This window comes from Hibiscus syriacus, unplaced genomic scaffold, assembly GCF_006381635.1.
Source record: "Hibiscus syriacus cultivar Baekdansim isolate YM2019G1 unplaced genomic scaffold, ASM638163v2 tig00111377_pilon, whole genome shotgun sequence".
Lineage (NCBI taxonomy): Eukaryota > Viridiplantae > Streptophyta > Magnoliopsida > Malvales > Malvaceae > Hibiscus > Hibiscus syriacus.
Window position 1 is genome coordinate 389,975 of NW_024063073.1, and position 20,252 is coordinate 410,226.

General features: G+C 35.7%; 3 protein-coding genes across 5 annotated transcripts; 1 reads left to right on the top strand and 2 right to left on the bottom strand.

Annotated features, from left to right (window-relative positions):
• Nucleotides 1–246: 246 nt before the first annotated feature.
• Nucleotides 247–2,971, top strand: LOC120159841 (fasciclin-like arabinogalactan protein 15). The gene is made up of 2 exons (XM_039170375.1): nucleotides 247–1,716; nucleotides 2,734–2,971. The coding sequence occupies exons 1-2, from the start codon at nucleotides 402–404 to the stop codon at nucleotides 2,793–2,795; spliced, it is 1,377 nt and encodes a 458-aa protein (XP_039026306.1). The 5' UTR covers nucleotides 247–401; the 3' UTR covers nucleotides 2,796–2,971.
• Nucleotides 2,972–7,642: 4,671 nt separating this feature from the next.
• LOC120159820 (calcium-dependent protein kinase 26-like) lies at nucleotides 7,643–11,996 on the bottom strand. The gene is made up of 7 exons (XM_039170357.1): nucleotides 11,099–11,996; nucleotides 10,481–10,624; nucleotides 8,847–8,999; nucleotides 8,588–8,703; nucleotides 8,156–8,323; nucleotides 7,822–8,046; nucleotides 7,643–7,732 (listed from the first exon to the last, which is right to left on the bottom strand). The coding sequence occupies exons 1-7, from the start codon at nucleotides 11,994–11,996 to the stop codon at nucleotides 7,643–7,645; spliced, it is 1,794 nt and encodes a 597-aa protein (XP_039026288.1).
• Nucleotides 11,997–15,190: 3,194 nt separating this feature from the next.
• Nucleotides 15,191–19,798, bottom strand: LOC120159840. 3 transcript variants are annotated; one of them, XR_005519388.1, is made up of 12 exons: nucleotides 19,529–19,798; nucleotides 19,080–19,272; nucleotides 18,806–18,936; nucleotides 18,606–18,714; nucleotides 18,428–18,467; nucleotides 17,913–18,002; nucleotides 17,699–17,798; nucleotides 17,453–17,592; nucleotides 17,262–17,364; nucleotides 16,442–17,127; nucleotides 16,076–16,357; nucleotides 15,191–15,501 (listed from the first exon to the last, which is right to left on the bottom strand). XR_005519388.1 is itself a non-coding variant. In XM_039170374.1 (11 exons), the coding sequence occupies exons 3-11, from the start codon at nucleotides 18,878–18,880 to the stop codon at nucleotides 16,126–16,128; spliced, it is 1,575 nt and encodes a 524-aa protein (XP_039026305.1). In that variant the 5' UTR covers nucleotides 18,881–18,936; nucleotides 19,080–19,272; nucleotides 19,529–19,798; the 3' UTR covers nucleotides 15,852–16,125. The 3 variants fall into 3 exon arrangements, 1 of the variants encoding a protein (XP_039026305.1); XR_005519387.1 differs by lacking the exon at nucleotides 15,191–15,501 and adding an exon at nucleotides 15,837–15,905; XM_039170374.1 differs by lacking the exon at nucleotides 15,191–15,501 and having other exon boundaries at nucleotides 15,852–16,357.
• Nucleotides 19,799–20,252: the final 454 nt, after the last annotated feature.

Here is a 20,252-nt window from a genome sequence, read left to right on the forward strand (position 1 = left end):
AAAATGATTTAATTTTACTTTTGTGTAAACCTACCCTAACCTACTCATGCTACTATGTGGTCTTAAAAAGTGTCGAGTAAGACTTAAGTGATGGCTCAAGTGTGATCTAAGAAGCCGAGCCAACCAAATCAAAATCATGACCGAGTGACAGAACAGGTCGCCTTCTTCCCCGTGTGGTCCCCCCATCCAGCCTGTCTGTTTAACTCCACCTTCTCTCTCAATCACCAACCTAAAAGCTCCCTCCTTTGCTGTCCTCTTCTTCTTCTTCTTCATCTCCATTGTTAGTCACACTCCACGTTTATTCTCTGCTGCGCCTGTCTCCAAAATAATAATCCATCAATATCCACCTCATCTTCAAATATCTCATCTTGTGGTTTTTTTACGAGTTTCCTTTGAGCACCATGGGTTCTTCCATCTATGGTGTCTCTCCCTCCCAAATCTTCCTTTTCCTTCTCTTCTCCTCCGTTTCAGTCGCCACAGCTGCATTGCGTCTGATCCAACCTGGGAAATCTTTGGTTTCATCGGCTTCTGGTCAGATTAACTCCAACTCGGTGCTCGTTGCTCTTCTCGACTCGCATTACACTGAGTTGGCTGAGCTTGTCGAGAAAGCTTTACTTCTCCAGACACTTGAAGAAGCCGTTGGAAAGCACAATATTACCATTTTTGCTCCTCGTAACGAAGCCTTGGAGCGTCAACTCGACCCCGAGTTCAAGCGCTTCTTGCTCGAACCCAGAAACCTCAAGTCCCTCCAAACCCTCCTCATGTTCCACGTTATCCCTGAACGAGTCGGATCCCACCAATGGCCGGATCCCAAGATCGGACTTGTCAAGCACAGCACCCTTTGCGACGACCAAATACACTTGTCATCCAAATCCACCGGCGGAAAAACTGTTGACTCAGCTGAGTTGATCCAACCCGATGAGGTGATCCGACCCGACGGAGTCATCCACGGGATCCACCAGCTTCTCATTCCCCGCTCTGTCATAGAAGACTTCAACAGGAGACGTAATCTCCAGTCAATCACCGCTGTACTACCCGAGGGTGCGCCGGAGGTGGATCCTCGCACCCACAGGCTGAAGAAACCGGCCCCGGTGACAGTTGGAGCACCGCCGGTACTTCCCATCTACGACGCCATGGCTCCGGGTCCTTCTCTGGCACCGGCACCGGCTCCTGGACCCGGCGGACCTCGTCATCATTTTGACGGCGAGAGCCAGGTCAAGGATTTCATCCAAACCTTATTGCATTACGGCGGGTACAACGAGATGGCTGATATTCTAGTAAACTTGACGTCTTTAGCGACGGAGATGGGGAGACTAGTTTCAGAAGGATATGTTATAACAGTCTTGGCTCCCAACGACGAAGCCATGGCCAAGCTTACTACGGACCAGTTAAGCGAGCCTGGGGCGCCAGAGCAGATCATACACTACCATATCATCCCCGAGTATCAGACGGAGGAGAGCATGTACAATGCAGTTCGGAGGTTCGGGAAAGTGAATTACGACACGCTGCGGCTGCCGCACAAGGTAGTGGCTCAGGAGGCTGATGGTTCGGTGAAATTCGGGCACGGCGATGGATCTGCTTATCTGTTCGACCCTGACATTTATACGGACGGGAGGATTTCGGTTCAGGGAATCGATGGGATTTTGTTCCCGGAGGAAGAAACCGAAATTGTTAAGAAACCGGCAGCTGTTAAGGTTGCCTCCAAGCCCAGGAGAGGTATTGTTCTTTCTTCTTGCAGTTTTAATTAATCCTGCAGCTGTTCTCTGGTTATTGGGTTAGGTTATCCAGTTGATTAATTATTGTTAGGATATAAATTCATAAACTATGCAACTTTGAGTATTTGGTTAGTTTGTGTTTAGATAGAGATATTATCGCATCGCTATCCGTCCTTCATTCGCTCCGCCATGCATACCCTTATGCATTTAGCTTAGAATCAGTTGATAAGGTTCGTAAGAGAATGAAAAGAATTGGAGGTTGAGGTTGATGGAGTGATTACTAAGTTCGAGGTCGGATGGTGTTCCGATGGTTGATGTTTTAGGAGGTGGGACATATAGGAGCATGGAATTCGAGTCTGTGGCTTCAATTTGGTGATTAGGGGGGGTGTCTAACTTTTACGCAAATGCATGGAAAGGAAAGATAGGAGCTGTTATATCTATGCTTAGCATTACAGAAACGAACCAATAACACCCTGCCATATTAAGGAATCATTAGATGATTTGATTATTGTCCAAATCGGGGGAGGCTGATACGAGGTCGGCACGGGACAAGGCATCGTTGTTTGTCTGGAAAACACACTGAACCCGGCATTAGAGAGAGAGAGAGAGAGAGGAAGGCTAAATTTGTGAACAAGTCATTTGGTACAATCTTGGTAGTGTCTAGATAGAACTGTAGAAGAACTATCTTTAACTAGTAGGTCCAAATTATTTCTCGAGTTCATTGCCTAACGGAACCCTGTAACCAAAATCCTGAGGCTGCCAAGCTCCTAGCGGCACATGCCTACCCCACCACAACTTCATTAGCTGGCAATATTTGTTGTGTAATTGTTCTGTACTTGATTATTAGCTGACCTTAATTTTATATGGGGGTTTGGTGGTTGGTATGAGTTTACTACTGAATTATTTAATTTATGCCACTTAATTGTTTGATTGAATGAATATACGAGTTTTGTTCATGTTATGTAGACACTTGATTGTTTGTTCGACTTGCGTTTTATGTTCCGATTCGATTATGCAGGGAAGTTGTTGGAAATCGGATGCTGGATGCTTGGCACTCTACGGTTTCGATCGTGTCAATAAATACGTATGAAATCGTAGTGTTGAGTTGGAACAGAAAAGATGGTAGGAAAGGAAGGCAAGCGAAACAGGGGTGAAACAACACTTTCTCCGGCTAAAAGATGCATGTCATTTGCAGTTGTAAGGATAGGTTTTTGGAAGGGCCTGGTAGATGCTTCTTGGATGAACTCAAAAGAAAAGAAGAAGAGAAATCCCCAGAAAATAGAAAGTTTGGTGTTATTTTGTAATAAATTCTGTAATTACATACCATTTTTTAATTGGTTTTTGTGTATGAATCACTGCCACGTTTCTTTCGTAATAAAGGTTCTCTGGTTCATTGTTGGCCTGTTTGTGCATAATAAAGTTTTTCCTATATTTTTTTTTATAAACACTATTATTTATTTTATTAAAAGACTATTCCAATTAATTCGAATTGGGTCTTGCATAAGCCTAATATGAATATAATTCTTTCAATTTAGATTGCTTCAACGTAAATATTATAAGAGAAAATAATCTTAGTGACCGAAAATGTTTTATAATATATGATTTTAACTAATTTTTTTTTTGGATTTGTCAAAATGACCAATAAATTCGCAACACGAATTTCAATTTCGTAACTCAATTTTTAATTTCGTAACGTGAATAGTAAAAATCGTAACGTGAATAGTAAAATCGTAACGTGAATAGTAGAAATTACAAATGTGAATAGTAAAATCGCAACGTGAATAGTAAAATCATAAAATCGCGTTGCGAATTTCAAATGGTAACTCCCTGCTTCTAGACTGAGATTTTAAGTGGAAAATAAAACTTATCTACATGTGTACAGGAATCAACTTTTTCTTAAAATAATTCAAAATTTAATTTTTTAAATGTATTTCATTGGTCTGAGTTAAGGATTCTTTCAAATTTCAAACTTTAATTAATTGAATTTAGAATAATTTGTAATGAAGATTGACAAATGAAATAAATTTGTTGTTTATTTACATATAAATTTTTTCGCATGTACGAATATTTTTTTATAAAAATTATTTATGTACTTTTCCAACAAATTATTATAGATGGATGATAAGAGATAATTTACATATAGATTCGTTGCGATTTTACTATTCACGTTGCAATTTTACTATTCACGTTGCGAATTTGACTTTTGTGTTGCGATTTACAAATTCACGTTGCGAATTTGGAAAATCACAACGTGAATTTGGAAAACGCAATGCGATTTACATATTCGCGTTGCGAAATTAGAAATTGGGTTGCGAAATTGGAGTTCGCGTTGCGAATTTGTTGGTCATTTTGGTAAATCCAAAAAAAGTTGGTTAAAATCGTATATTATAAGGCATTTTCAGTCACTGAGGTTATTTTTTCATATTATAATTAGAGAACTTCTTATCTTATTTAGGGAATCTAATATTTCATCCTTTTTATATAAATTGTGTAGTACGAAGTCTTGGGAACTGGAAGGATAAAAAAATAATAATGAAAATATTACAATTGTATTAATCTCTCTTACCTTTATCACAAGGGGCGGATGTCCATGGTGCCCGGGGTATCCCGGGTAGACCTCCATGGTGCTCGGGTATCCCGGGCAACCCCTCCACAAGTGCCACCCCTAATACAAGTGTCACCCCTGAGACTCTTGCAACTCTTGAATTTTTGTCCTGAGTCCGCTCTGTTTATCACTGCCTAAATTTTATCGAGACTTTTTGGCAATTTGCAATGTGCAGTAGGGTTGTTATATTTGTAGCTTATTTATTAGTAATTAGGCATTTTCCCAAGCAAGGTGCGGAAAATTTAAGGGTCAATTATGTATTTAACACCTAAATTATTAGTTCATTTTAGTATTTAAACTTTTATTTTTTTTTTCCAAAATCGTACCTGAAGTTTCATTTTAGTACACCGTTCAAAATTCAACGTTAAATTTTGATTTTTTTACTAAAACGAAACAAAAACTAAACATTAAGTATGATTTTGAAAAAATTGAAAGTTTAGGTATTAAAACAGATTAAAATAGATAATTTAGGTACTAAATGTGTAGTTTACCCAAAATTTAATGTGAAAAATTTGGGTACAAATCAAGGCACTGCCTGGAGCTTGGATCCTCCAGGTTGGCTACCACATAAAAAGCAGTTGATTTTCCCAAATAATTAAATGAAACATGTGAAAAATATAGTAGGATATCTCAATCTCATATGATATGATGCTCGGATATAATAAATCCCCAATCACCCTGCTTCAATTGTTGGTATTCGAATTCATGACATCTAAAAATAACAATGTTCAATCATTATGTTGTAGTCATTGGTGTTCGAACCCGTGACATCTAGAAACAACAACAAGAGATAACTTGGTTCATGCGGTCTGAGAATTGATTTAAAACAATCCACCATGCACTTTATTTATTTTTTATTTTATAAAAGAAAGTTTACTTAGTATTCAAGTATATCATAGCTCATTTTTATTCAGTCCATATTTATACAATCGTCACATTCAAATCTTTAGTGCCACCATTCATTTTGTTGACTTGCTTTTCAAGGCAATACCTTAAGCAACAAGGGTTTGCACCTAATAATTCATTATAGTGGGGTACTTACCTTTAAACAAAGCTAGGGAAAAAAAAGATGAATTATTATTATTTTTAATATAGTTGAAGGTTAAAAAGAAATAAGCCCTAGTTGAGCTTCTTAAGGAATTGCAGAAATGGGCAATTTGTTAATATATATTATAGGCTTAAACTAAAAAAAGTCCCAGAACTGTACTCCTTTACGCTTTAATCCCCTAAACTATTTTTTGGTCAAAATAAATCCTTAAACTATTATATGTAACCACTTTAAGTACCTAAACTATTTTTTGGTCAAAATAAGTCCCTGAACTATGTCTCTTTTTTGCTTCAAGCACCTAAACTGTTTTTTGGTTCAAAACAAACACCTCATTCTGTGTGATTTGTCACCATCTTATTGGCCGAAAAAACATTTTTCTAAGTGAAAAATGACAGGACTTAAAATGGTTAAATATAATAGTTTAAGTACTTAATTTGACCAAATTATAGTCTAGGGGCTTAAAACAAAAAGATGGCATAATTTATGGACTTATTTTTACTTTAAGCCACAAAGATAGGATCATGAAAACGTGAACTTATTCAATAACTCTAACCTCTTCCGTCATTAATGAAGCGAAAACTTGTTTTTTAAGGTGATGAAGTGAAGATTTGATTTTATATATAAGCTCAAAACTGTCTACAATCTTTTAACATTATCTTGCTCAAATGTTTGCTGTTAACAAGACTGAAAACGACAATGTTGCTCATTAGCTTATTTAGAGTAAATGGATGACAAAATCATAAAAGTTGAAAGCTTCAGTAAAATTTTATGATTATCCCACATGTATCCAACCATGCATATATTTTAATTTATTAATAGTTGGACTAAATTGAGAGAATATGTAAATAACAGGGACCAAATGTGTGATTATATCAAAATATTTAATTGCCGTTAACGGCAGTTAACTCGGGGTGATCACATCTTAATTAAATAAAAATGAAATTAATTATATCTTATGTTTTATGAAATCAGTGATCAAAAGTGGACAAAACACAAACATAAATTATCATATGCATATTTAACCCTAAAATTAAATATAATTATAAGTAATTAATAAAAAATGAATTTATCTTTTTGTTTAAAATCAAGGGGTTTGAATATCTTTTTGTAAATTTTATAATTTAAAAAAAATAATATTTATTATTACAATTTAAAAGTAAAATATTAAACAAACCGATGATGAAATTGTTGTATTAAAAATGGATTTTCTATCAATATTAATAAACCGAATATTAATTATTAATTAAAAAATAATATTTTAATGCAACGATAATTGCTAACAAATGATGCTGAATCAAATTGGTGATATATGCTAATTATATGGACCCTAATAATACGTTCCACTATTTAATTTAATTTATATTATTTTAATCAATTTATTTAAAAAAAATAATAATAACACAAAAAAATTAAAATCATCAAATCTAATCAATATTTTCTGATAACTATCTAACAATATTCTCATTATTTAAAAAATACTTTTTTATCATTGAAACTACAAATATCATATCTGAATTATAGTTATTATACTTACTTTAATAATATATTTATTAACGTATTAAAACTAAAAAAATTAATTTTACAGATATTAATACTAAAAAATTAAAGTAATTAAACTTTTTTTCCAGATAATTTTACAATTCCTTGATCAAATATTATAATCTTACAGTTGAACTAAACAAAACAAAGTACATGTATAACTTGGTAATCTTACATCCATAATCTTAGGCTGAATCCGTTGTTTCATAGAAATTATTTCATGAACCGACTCTCCACGTTATCTATGGTTCTAATGAATCACATCTATTAATTTTAAAATAATTTTCAAATAATTTCCACCCTTATTTACATATATGAAATAAGTGAAAATTTACTTTAAAAAAATGAGGGAAAAATATCATTGGTTAGAACCACAGATGACGTGATGATCCGGATCTATCTAATAATTTTTCGTTGTTTCATACATTGGTTGATTCAAGTATTGTTACCAGGTCAGCATCTACAATCCTTTGCGTTGGTTTCTCTTTTTCCACCATGAAAAGGAAGAAAAATCAAAGCGGGAATTGCGAAATACGTACAATATTTCAGGTACAAGAACATACAAGGAAACCCCATATCAAGTCATGGAAGGAATGCCCGATGAATAAAGCGATGATCCTCAAACTTTGAAGAGCTAAACTAATGCTAAACCCTAAAAAATTTGGAAGAAAATGAAGTAGAAATCGCCTATGTCACGACTATGTTGTGTTTCTGTCAAGAAAACAAGCAGTTCGTTCACCTTAATCCAATGGTTAAACCTTTTCCGAATTCAGGGTTCCCTATGTGCATCATGGCCTCGAATTCTTTGTAATCTATCCGTCCATCCTGAAAGAAGAGGAAGAACTACGTGAAAACTCGTTCGGAAGGAGCGGTATGCAACCATGTTTGCGTCTTACATGGATACGAGGGCTTACATTGTCATGATCGACTTCGCGCATTATTTCGTCCAAGTGGATGTCGTCGATGCCGAACTCTTGACAAGCTTTTTGAAGCTCTTCCTGAGTGATGTAGCCGCTTCCGTCTCTGTCGAAATAGGAGAAAGCAGCCAAGAGATTCTCTTCTCTCTCGATCATGTTTAGATGCATCGTTGCAGCTATGAACTCTTGACCATCGATTGTACCACTGTTGTTAATGTCTGCCTGCATTAGAACATGAAGGAAGCATAAATAGCACAGTTTTCTTGATGAACGACGAATCGATTTCTTAACGGTTTCATGAAACATTGATCATTTGAGAAATGGAACTTACAGCCTGCATCAGAGCACGAAATTCTGATTCAGCAAGATTTGCACCGAATCTTTGCAATCCAGCTTTGAGTTCTTCATAAGTGATTTGACCACTGTTATCTGTGTCAATAATCTTGAACATCTCCTTCAATCCGGCTATTTCTTCTTGAGAAAGTCTTTCTCCAATAACCTAAAAGAAAATGAAAAAAGGGTCAAGTTATTTTAGATATTCGGCATTGTTCATTGAAAGAGTTTCACGGTCTCGTCGTATGTGCCCGACATGGATATGCTCAACTTTTTCTAAGTTTTTTTTCGTTGTATTCGGAGGATCGTACCCCCATATACATATTGATTCATGTATCGGACACAAGTACCTTAACATAGATCTTTGAAGAATTTTTAGAGACTGATGTTCGAAAGAGATAGGGCCAATGTCTCACTGCCAGAAACTTACTCTTAAGGCCAATTTCTTGAGCTTTTTCATTGCAGAAAATTGCTTCATGCGGCCTAAGACTAAAGAATCAAGTGGCTTGTCCGGAGCCCCCCCATCAACCTGAATCCACCTGTGGCCTGCAAGGAACCAAAATCAAATTAGCTTAATTCCTCATTGGTAAATACTCCCCCATAGCAGTGGTGAACAAAGATGATAATATGGATTTGTACCAAACAAAATCACATCATTTCATCCCTCTAACATACTAAAAGTGACTTACATAGTACTTCGTATGCGGTTATCCGCTTCTTGGGGTCTTTAGCAAGCATTTTCGACACGAGATCTTTTGCGCTTGCAGATATACTAGGCCAAGGATCAGATGTGAAGTCAAGTTCACTTTTCAAGATCTCGTCAAATATTTCTTGTTCACTGTCTGTTTCAGAAGAGCACAAATAGAACAAAGTAAACTATAAGAAAAATGCAGAGTTAAACAAGAAAGGTCAAATAACTATCTCAACTATAAGAGTGCAATGGGATGGTTTGATGCGGTCTCTTGAAAAGTTTGCGAGTTCGGCTTCCCGTTCAGATTGGGTTTAAATGGTTGGGCTCATCCGACGGAGTTTATTCGGTGAAGTCAGAGTCGAATCTATATTTTGATAGGGAGCGGTCTGCTTTCAACTGGAAGAAGAATGTCTGGATGGGAATTGCCCCTTTTAGAGTAGAAGCGTTTTTATGGAGGGTGCTTCATCGTAGAGTTCCGGTGAGAGTGGAACTTGAGAAGAGAGGAGTCAGGATACTAGAAGTAAGCTGCCCGCTTGGTTCGATTTCACTTGAATCAGTCGAACATCTGATTTTTTCTTGTGAGGCTGTTTGGAGAGTTTGGGGATCGTTCTTAAACTCATGGGGTTATCTCTGCGACTTTTCCTTTTGAGCCTATTAATTTTCTGCAGGCGTGGTATGAGTCTCTTCCTCCGAATCTACCATATAGAATAATATGGGGTGTGTTGCCTTTTTCTATCATCTGTTCTACTTGGCTACTCAGGAATGACGTGGTTTTTCATGGAAAGAAGTTCGACTGGTTGCAATTAGTCTTTTTAGTAAAGTATAGAGTAGCTTGTTGGTTGTCAGCTAAATTTCCTTCGGCCCCTTCACTTTGGAAAACCTGGCTGCGGATCTTCTGATTGCGAAGGATGCTCATCTCCGGAAAAATCCTGTTCCTCCTCCTTTGGGTTGGATTCCTCCTCCGAATGGTTGTGTTAAGTTTAATGTAGGTGGTTCGATGCGGTTTGATGGTAGCGGCGGAGGTCTTGGGGGGATCCTTAGAGATACAAATGGCGCCATCTTGTTATCCTTTTCGGTCCCAATTGGTTGGGGGTCCCCAATGCTGGCTGAGATATTGGCTGTGGAAAATGTGGTAAATTTGTTTGTGGATTTTATTTTAGAGTGCGATTGTGAAGTAGTGATGAATTGGTTGAGGGATCCTAATTCAATTCCTACGGAATGGGTGTCGATTCTTCGTCCGGTCGCTGAAGTATCTACTAGAGAAAACTTCACTGTGCGTCATGTTTCTAGGTGTCTGAATCCGGAGGCTGACCATCTTGCTAAATTGGCTGCAGGGTCTGTGGCTGGTTGAAATGTATTTTGGGTGTTGGTGTGGTCTGTATGTGGTGCTGTTCGGTTGATGTATATGGTTTCTTGCTTTTCTGTCTATTTTTCTGCTGGCTGTTTCTTGACGTTTCTTAGGTTGTCTTCTTGGGTGTTGGATGCGGTTGTAGTCATTGCCTGGGTGTACTCTTTTTCCTCTACTTAGGAGGTTTTTTAATGAGGCCATGGGCAATGCGTTTTTTATTCCCATGCAATAAAATTATTTTTTATTTAAAAAAGAAAAGGAAATGACATAGGATGGAGTCTTACCACCCCAAAATGGAGGCACCCCAGAAAGGAGAATGTAAATGACGACCCCAGCACTCCACACATCAGCTTCTGGACCATAACACTTTTTCAAAACCTCAGGCGCTACATAGTATGGGCTTCCAACAACAGCAGATAAGGTATCCCCTGAAATTTTAAGACCTTAACATAACAACTCATTGCTGGTTGCATAGACAGCAGCCTACCAAGAATACTTGTTCAATTTGGTAAACAACATGTGTACTGCATCCTCCTAGACATAAACATTCAACTTTTTCCTACAAGAATTTTGAAATTTCACTTGGGGTACTTTATTATATATATATTATATATATAATTGAAAATGAGTACACACTTTACCAAATGCAAGTTTACTTTTATTTCTTTTCTTTTCTAGATGAAGTTGTTGAAGAATAAAAATGTAAAGTTGTGAAACCATGCTTTTGAGATATGCGTGTATGTATATTAAGGAAAATGCATGCAGTTTCCATTCTAATTACGGTTCATGGGAATTGAAAGCAAACTGATCTTTCACAGTTTCAATGCAGAACAGCAATTGGGATGTACTGAAAAGAAAAACAAGAACATTTGTGACAAAAGAAGAAAGAATATTGAACAGACCAGGCTTGAAGAATATCGATAATCCAAAATCGATGACTTTAAGAGGTGAATCCTCCTCCTCGTTCACAAAAAGAAAATTCTCAGGCTTAAGATCCCTATGCATTACTCCCATGGAATGACAGGCTTCAACAACACCAACTATAGTCCTGGCTAATTTAGCTGCCTTTCTTTCAGAATAATGTCCTCTCTTAACAATCCTCTCAAATAGTTCTCCCCCTGAACACAAATCCATGACGACATGAACTGCCGCCTGATCTTCGTAAGCCCCTTTAATGGACACAATATTAGGGTGCCCTGTCATGTGATGCATTATCTGAATTTCCCTCCTCACATCATCAACATCAGCCACGGTTAGCAGTTTCCTTTTAGCGATCGATTTGCAAGCATACTGCTTCCCGGTACCTTTCTCGGTGCATACGAAAGTCGTCCCGAACTGTCCGTTCCCTAGCTTGGTCCCCAAGCTATAGAATTCCTTCAAGTTACCTCTTTTGGTTTGTAACACCGAGTCGATCTTGAGTCCAGCGCATGACTGCCTCTTAACATTATGGGGTCTCCTTGGTGTTTTCCTAGGCTCAACCTTAGGGTCTTCCTCTTTATTTACAGCATCATGAACCTGTAGTGCTGGTTTGGAGTCGAGTCTTTGAGGGGGAAGCTTCGATTGTTGCCTCTGGAGTTCTTCTCTGGACTTGCCTTCTTGCTCCTTTTCTATCTCTTCCTTAACAATTTTTATTTCTTCAGGGGGCTGCTGCTTGGGAGCTTCTTTCTCTTCACTCCCAGACTCAACAGCAGCTTCTTTTTCATTCCCCACATTTGCTTTTGCACCCTCATCTGATCCACTCCCCCAAATGGAATTTGAGATCGTTTGAAAGAAGCCATTTTTAAAACAATTGTTTCCCATCTGAAACTACTCCCAATTCTCACACTTTTTCTTGTGTAAACATACATCTATGAGAACAAAATCCTGAAACTTAGCCTAATGCTGCAGCCTCATCTCCCCAACAATTGACCCAAATACCAATGATTCAATGATCAATGTGATGCATCAAAGAGAATAATTATCTCAAGAAAACAATTTCATCAGAAAAAAAGGGCCTTCTATTATATTGTGCCCCCAGAAAACTTCCCATGTAAATGCAATGATCAATAATCATAGAACAAAAAGGATAAAGAAAGAAACTTTCAATAACCCAGCAGAAACAAAAGACGACACTTGACAAATTCGACGTCAAAACAATGATTTGAAATCATGAATAATGGGGAAAAATGATGAAAACGAAATAGAAGCAAGAGAAATGGAAAATGAGAAAATTGAGGTTTTTGGTTTAGAGACAGGTTTACATATATGAGATACAAAAAACAACAACAACGTACGTATTAGGGCTTTAATCAATCTGCGAAATCAAAGACGAAAAAGAACAAAGAAAAGATTGCTGGATTTTCCCCTTCTTTTTTTCCCGGGAAAGGAAATGAAGAGGAAGAGAAAATAATGAATGGCAGAGCTGTTTTGGCTTGAAATAAACTAACACTGAAGCTTTTCATTGCTTATTAGTTATTACAACGTTAGGGTTGGCTTCACATGCTGATATGGACGGCTTACGTGTTTCTGGTTATTCTGTTGGTGGTTTTTTCGGTTTTTGGTTCATTGTGGAGAAATTATTTGATGTACAGGCTCGCTTTGGTTTTTTTTTTTCTTTTTCTTTTTACGGTAAACTACACCGGATATCATTGAACTTTAGATGTTATGTCGGTTATATCACATGAAATTTTAATTTTATCAATTATAGCATTGAACTTTGGTTTTTGTTTCAATTATGCCATTGAATCGCTAGATCTTTAACGAAATGATGACGTGACTGACGGTTGCCGACATAGACAACTCACCGAAACGCCATCATTTTGATCTGACTGTTAACGATTTAACGGTCCAATGATATAACTGAAACGAAAATTAAAATCCAGTGTTATGATTGACAAAATTAAATTTCAATAGCATAGACGATACAACGATTAAAGTTTAATGGTATATGGTGTAATTTACTCTTGTTTTTTTTATTTTAGAGAACCTCCATTAAAATAAATGGTTATTTGATTCACAACTAAAAATTGTTCCTTCTTAACTCAACGGGTAAATAGTTAACATCATCATCGTTTTTATCAATGAACAAAGATAAAATGAGGACGAGGGTTTATCATTTTCTTTTATATTTATATATTTTTACTCATTAAACTTAAAAGATTAAGAATATTTTAATAGGTTGATATTATTCGAGTTAAAATAAAAAAAAATAAGTTAGAAATTCAAATAAGCAGATCAAAGTCAAAACTAATAGGTAAAGTCAACGATAAATAATTAAATGAGTCAGCTTAACAAGTTAATCGTCTAGGTTAGATAAACGAGTCAATCAAACAACTTAGATCAACAGTTTGATCAACGACTTGATTCGGTCTATAATTCGACCTAATCCAGATTGATTCAGTCTAGTTTGGTTTTGAGACAACCGGGGCAATAGAGTAGACTACAAGTACAAACCCACTGGCTTAATGGCTACATGGGTCCTGGACAATATTTGGTCACTTTCGTTTTTTTTATTAGGTGGTCACTAAAGTTAATTATTATTAGATTTTTAATAGATTACTGACATGACACACAATAAATATATAAAATTAAAAATGATAAATTGTACAAATAATTACTAATGTTACAAATTTACATTTTCCACCATGAAGTTTATCTTGACAATATTTTTTGAATAAGTATGTGTGTATTTATTCAAGAAGAAGAAAACCTGCTACGAACAAACAGACGTCCAACAAAAAAAATAGGATACCCTACAATGAGCAGCCCTAACTCTCACAAAACTCTCTATTTACACTATTCATTCCATCAATTTTCCTATCGATGAGCGTTTTAAATTGTCGCTTTTTTACTTGCTAATTCTCTTGTTTTATGAATTATTTACTATTGATTTAGGTTGTATTCGTTTATTTTATGTGTAGTGACATGTTTATTGGAATTGGCAGTAAAAAGACGCATTGTGCAACTTTTCTTATTTTCTGATCTCGGTTGGAGACATTGGCACGATGCGGGTCTGAGGTGACAATTTTTAGAATGTCCAGTCAACACGCGAAACATTTGAAAAACAGCTCAATCAGCACAATCTGAGGAGATTTTCTAGGAGACTTAAAGTTTGAATTTAAACATTTGGAGTTATCTTCCAAAATTTTAGGATTGATTTTATTTTGATTTTAATTTCCATATTATCTTAGGATTTAGAACCCTATAAATGCCCTTCTTTGGGTATGGCTTAGGGTATCTTGAATTCATCTTTGTTACTTTTGTTCTTGCTTTAATCAAAGTTTTCTTTTTCTTTCATTTTTCGCTTTCTTTACTTTACATTTTTTTTCGTTTTCATGTTTTCATAAAATATGCTAAGTATGGTAGAGACCATACTTAGTTAATTTTCTTTATAGCCGAGAGCTACCTAACTATTTTTAATACTTATTATTATCGATTTAATTATTTCTCAATATTTATTATTATGAGTTCAATTTTTTTAATATTCATAATTAAGGGCCTACTCTAATAATTTATTTTTTTAATATTCGTAAAAGTGTCCACTTTTTTGTCAATATTTTTTTCTAACATTTGTTATTAAAGGCTCGACCTATTTTTTTAATAGTTTCATACTTTTAAAATTAAATTTATTTTTTTTAATATTTATTTATTATTATAAGTCCAATTTTTCAGTACTTCATAGAGGTTAATTTTTTTCATTGTTATTATTAGCATACTCTTAAATTTTTTAAATCATTGTTATTAGGGACCTACTTTTTTTTTACATTTGTTATTATGGAGTTGCCCTTAAAATTTATTTTTTTCAACACTTATTATTATGAACAATTACTTAAATAACGATATGTAACCACAACAATGACTATTATGCAATGGTAACGAATCATCCGAAACCGCGATATCCACAATCATTATGCCCACAATAGCATATGTTATTAAAAATTCACAATTACGATACTCGCAAAGATAGTAATCTTACCCTTTATGTTCGCAATAACGATAAATGTAATCTTTTTTTTAATGGCGTACTAAGATCGTCAAAATCCCAAAAAGGGGCATGTGGCTCAAATGTGGCCTTTTCACCTTATAATGACTACTATTAGAGGTAGATCAGGAAACTATTTTATACATCTCTTGAAAACAAGAGCTGAAGCTGGCTAACATCAGTTGTCTTCGTGTTCCACAGTGGAGAGGACAATAGACCTGACGAAGTTGAAGAGCATTGAAATTTAACTTCAAAAGCTAACATCAGTTGTTCTTTTAGGTCCTTCATCTGTATTGGTTTAACAAAATAACCCCAGCTGCTGTTATTTTCTAGGCCCTTCACAACCTGAAGGAATAGCATCGGTAATATTGCTGAGGGTATACTTCAACAAATAAAAACGAAATGGACCAAATGATATGATTTTCAAATTAAACGAAGAAAATTGTACAAAATTTAAACGAAATTTATCAATCGTATAATCTACCAGGATGTTTTTTTAAAAGAGACACTACCCAAGATTTTGTTAGTTAAAGAAAACACAAAACGAGCAAAAATATGAATAGAATAGCAAAAAATTAGACCCCAAAAAAAAAAAAGAACGCTTTGGCAAATGGTTCGAACCTGCGACACAAAAACTAATTTAGGTACTAAAACGGACTAAAATTAATAATCTAGGTACAAAATGTGTAGTTTACCCAAAAAACAATTTACTACAAACCAGAACCAGATCTGCAGAAATGTGCCATTTTCTGCCAATAAAAGTGGGTGCTCTGTAAGGAAATGTCAAGAAAATAGAAAATATAATGTACAGGGATGGGATAACCATTTTGTTTTTTCTTATTTAGGGCTGCATATTATGCCATGTAAATAATTAAAGTTTGAATCTTTAAGTTTGCTTAAAGGATCTAGGGCTTCATACCATTAAACCATGCTGAAGGCTGACAATGAAGTGTCTTGCTTTCCATCCATTCAAGGTTTTCTTCTTCCTCGTGAATAGAAGCCAAAGCAACAGAACCTATGCTTTCTCCATTTACTCAACTTCTCAACATCACCTACACCATTTGTCGTGAAGGTTTCGTTTCCATGAGGATTCAAACCAACTTGGTTAGTCTCCACTGGTATTATCACGTTTCGCTGAGGCGATGCGGGTGCTACTTTCTTATGGTTTACTTCCCTTGGCAAAGAATTTGATCTTGCAGACCTGCAAGTACATCATCCGTAGGCCATAAACCCATCGGTTGCAAGTGTAATTTGGTTCGGTATGCGAATATCTTAATGTTATTACCTTGTGTCATTATTGTCATTGCTGTTCTTCAAGTCATCCAACGTCATGTCCGGATTCCCGACCATTTCGGAGCCAGCATCAGGACCAACCTCCGCTTCTAGAGGAACATTATCTTCTGCAGCATAAGTTGTGTCTTTTACATCACCGTCTTCGATATTAGGAGTTCCTTCATCAGAGAAACTAGAAGATCTGCTTCGGACATTATTAAATCTGTATCGTCGTACTATTGAAATGGCCTGCTCCAATGTTCGTAGAGCTTCATCCACCTCTGGACGAATAGGAGTCTTTTGTTTAGCACTTACACCATTCGAACCCGCAAATTTATCGGTTGAAGGTTGATTTGCAGCTGTAATGCCCTCATCCAGGCATGTACTCTCTTCAGTATTTTCTTCTTCCTCAATTTCACCAAAAGCTTTTCTCTTTCTGTTGTTTACTTTCTTCAGTGGAGATTCACCGGCAGGGTCATTAGCATGAACCATCATCGGGTCCGCATCATCAGTATTGTCCTGTAGGTCTTCAATTACATTTTCATTAGGCAAAATATCAGGTCCACTTTTGAGCTCTTGTGCTTCAAGAACTTTGCCTGATTTGTTATCGGAGTAAAGCTTTTCACGTATCGGACAAAACAGAGGCTCTCGCAAGGCCTTGCTGTAATCTTCTTCGCTATTAGTGACAGAAGCCACTGTCTGTAAAGCATTATAAATTCAGAACGTGAGAGACTAATTGCCAGGATGGTAATAATCAGCATCAGGAAAAATGAAGTTCCTAATCTTAAACTACACGAGGGAAACTAAGATGTCATGCCAGAAGAATGCATGACCTTTTGATAGAGTTTGAAACCGTTTCCGATGAGCTGCCTTGCGATAAAATTTATAAGGGACGGAGGGACAAAATCCAGCTTCATATCCATATTTGCTATTGTCCTACAAAAGCCAGCAACCTTTTAATATCAAGAGAAGAACATGACTGTTATCCTATTCAAATGTGACAATTCAAAGAATCACAACTTACCTAAAGTAGCTTCTTCCACTGTTCACCTTCTGCAAAGCAAAGCCTCCGACTACATCAATCCTTACAACATCCTTTGCTTCGGGGATCCTGTCGTTAGTGAACCCATGTGTTGCTCTATCAATATTTCTCACATCTGAGATCTAAAACCACAAGAACATATGGAATATTTAGATGAATTTCCAGTCTATGCGAAGAAAGTAAATTGCAAAAGAAGCGAAACCATATTCAAGTCTTTGAAGTGACCACCGTGTTCACGAGAATAACAATCAGATCATCTTGGAAGTACTGAAAGGAAAAAAAGTGTACTAGAGCCTCCCTAGCTGACAGTGGCCATGCAACCTTCACCCTTTCTTCCGGAAATACAAAAACAAGTATGCAGATTACAGTTTCAAACTTCAATGTATTACAAAATATAAGGAAACATATTTAATAAAATGTAATTGTTCTAGGCTTGACAAACCTCACTAGAGCTATTTGTTCACCAAGTCTGATCTTTCTCACACAGGTGGAATTAGTTACTTTTAAAGGTGGAAAGCTAGACTGAGGCCACCTAGGAAGAGTAAAAGAAGATTAGTATTGAACACATTTTCAGTTAAATTTGATGAAATCCTAAAAAATTCAGCCATCCTAAGTTTAAGAAAAGCAATTAAAACATGACAATGACCTCGAAACAATAACTTCGACTTTTAAAATTCTAGATGATGCTGACCATAAGAGTTCAAAAACAAATAGTAGCATTTCAAATGAAGTCATATTGCTACTGCTCCATGGTTCAGAATCAGATCCAAAAGTAAACAACTATAAAATTAAAGAGAATTTTTTTCAACAACACATGACCAAGATCATTGATACGCACTATAACTCACCAGATGATATAAAAAAGAATGGAAGCATGCAGGCTACACTGTTTTCCCAGTCAATAAATAGTGTCAATTCTATATTGGAATCAAGTGGAACACCAGAAATAATTCTCACCATTTCTTGTAGAGGGCTGACTCCCAAGAGATACACAGACCTGCAATGAAGTTCCTGATGAAAAAAGTTTCATATACCACGGCCGGTACTTAAAAGTCTTGAATTAATTGCAATTGCATAATTGTTTGCTAATGATTTAGGATTAAGCTTAAAACAATTAAACATGATCAGGACTTACAAACATCCAAAGGTCCGTCTACATAGCCTTCAACGAGTAATGTATGAAAAGGGGTACCATGAGGTCCTTCACGGTACATAACACGGAACTCTTCGTTATCATGCTTCAACTGTCAAAAGAAGGTTGGCCATGCATTTCAGAACATAGAAAATTTCATTCCACTAAGATGTGCTTGATAAATACCAGCTAATAGAGCATACTTTCCATTGACCATGTGATGATGTCTCACGGGATTCTGACAGTTGATGATCATCAACAGAAGTACTCCTCAACATGTCGAGAAAATTGGATACTTCCCGAGCCCTTTTATCCAATAAATGTTCACTAAACTCTGTTGACCAAAAAGAAGGAAAACGTTTGACAGTATATACTTGAGAACAAACTCTAAATGCAGTTAACTAAGGTTCATCGAGGGATTAAAAATACACACATGGAAGCTTAAACAGAAAAAACTGGAAATTAATGCTCTAAAACCTTCTTTCTCATCTTGTGCACATTGTAAAATCTGATTCTTGACAAGGGTTTTAAGCGTCACAGGATCGGTCAGTTCGGCAGAAGACAGTATTGTCCAGCCTCTCTCTGTAATGAGAGATTGTCTTCTTCTTTTCCATGTTTACATCTATATGAAAACAGCATCCAGCTCCCACTCAAGCACTCCAAGGATCAACTAAAAACCAATTTCATAAATACATGCATTAATTGATGACAGCCTCAAAGACAAATCATGAACAAAATTGATCTCTATCTACAGAATGTACAACAGTAAGACGAAGCCATTAAAAGCTTCTCCAAAACGTTCATATCTCTAACCTCATAAGATCAACAGAATGAAAGGAAAAACAGGAGCTTTGCAAGGAAAGTTGAAGCACAGGAAAGAAAGAAGAGTTGAAGTAAAAGCAAGCAAGCAAAGAAGTTGAACTTACACGAAGCTCAATGAAAACCAAATCAAACCAAAAACTGAGAATTCGTTCACCAAGATCAGAAAAGGAGAATCCCGCAAACCCAGATTGCAGTTCTCGATGAAAAGTTCACTTAATCTATATATCTTGATCGTGTTAAACAAAGCAAGGAACGACAAGAAGCCACTTTGATTCGAGACAGCCTACGCTCAAAATCAACACACTCCTTTTTCTTCTCGGGTATACTCGATACACGCCAGTCGCCAGAAATCACTACATCAAAAATTAGACCTTTGTTTCCTCTAAACAAAAATTTTAAAAAAATGTTTCTTTTTTCTTTTTTAATTTGCATAGGACACGGGTTTTCGGAAAGCTATGAAGGTGGGTCCCACCAGCACTTAAACATTACCGAATCGTTTTATTATTTTATAGTTTTATATGCACTTTAAAAATAATTATATTATAAATAAATCTAGTTATACTAAAAAATATATTATAAATAAGTATTTAAAGTATATTAATTTTATATTTAAGTATTTAAATTATTTTTGATTAAAATAAATAAATAAATATATATATATGGTTACATTTTCATAAAAAATAAATACTTAAAAGTTCTTTTTTATCAATATAGGTATTTAAAATATTTAATTTTTTTTCATTTAAGTATTTAAAGTATTCTTTAATTAATGTTATGTTTTAATTATTTCATAATTTAAATAAAAAAGATTAAAAGTTTTAAACACTT

Coding starts and splice junctions, on each gene's coding strand:
- LOC120159841 (XM_039170375.1), top strand. CDS start 402: ATGGGTTCTTCCATCTATGGTGTCTCTCCCTCCCAAATCTTCCTTTTC. Junction 1,717..2,733: donor TGCCTCCAAGCCCAGGAGAG/GTATTGTTCTTT, acceptor TCGATTATGCAG/GGAAGTTGTTGGAAATCGGA.
- LOC120159820 (XM_039170357.1), bottom strand. CDS start 11,996: ATGGGAAACAATTGTTTTAAAAATGGCTTCTTTCAAACGATCTCAAAT. Junction 9,000..10,480: donor GGTGCCTCCATTTTGGGGTG/GTAAGACTCCAT, acceptor CTTCTGAAACAG/ACAGTGAACAAGAAATATTT. Junction 8,704..8,846: donor AACCGCATACGAAGTACTAT/GTAAGTCACTTT, acceptor GGTTCCTTGCAG/GCCACAGGTGGATTCAGGTT.
- LOC120159840 (XM_039170374.1), bottom strand. CDS start 18,880: ATGTTGAGGAGTACTTCTGTTGATGATCATCAACTGTCAGAATCCCGT. Junction 18,468..18,605: donor AGACGGACCTTTGGATGTTT/GTAAGTCCTGAT, acceptor ACTTCATTGCAG/GTCTGTGTATCTCTTGGGAG. Junction 17,128..17,261: donor GTTTCAAACTCTATCAAAAG/GTCATGCATTCT, acceptor AATGCTTTACAG/ACAGTGGCTTCTGTCACTAA.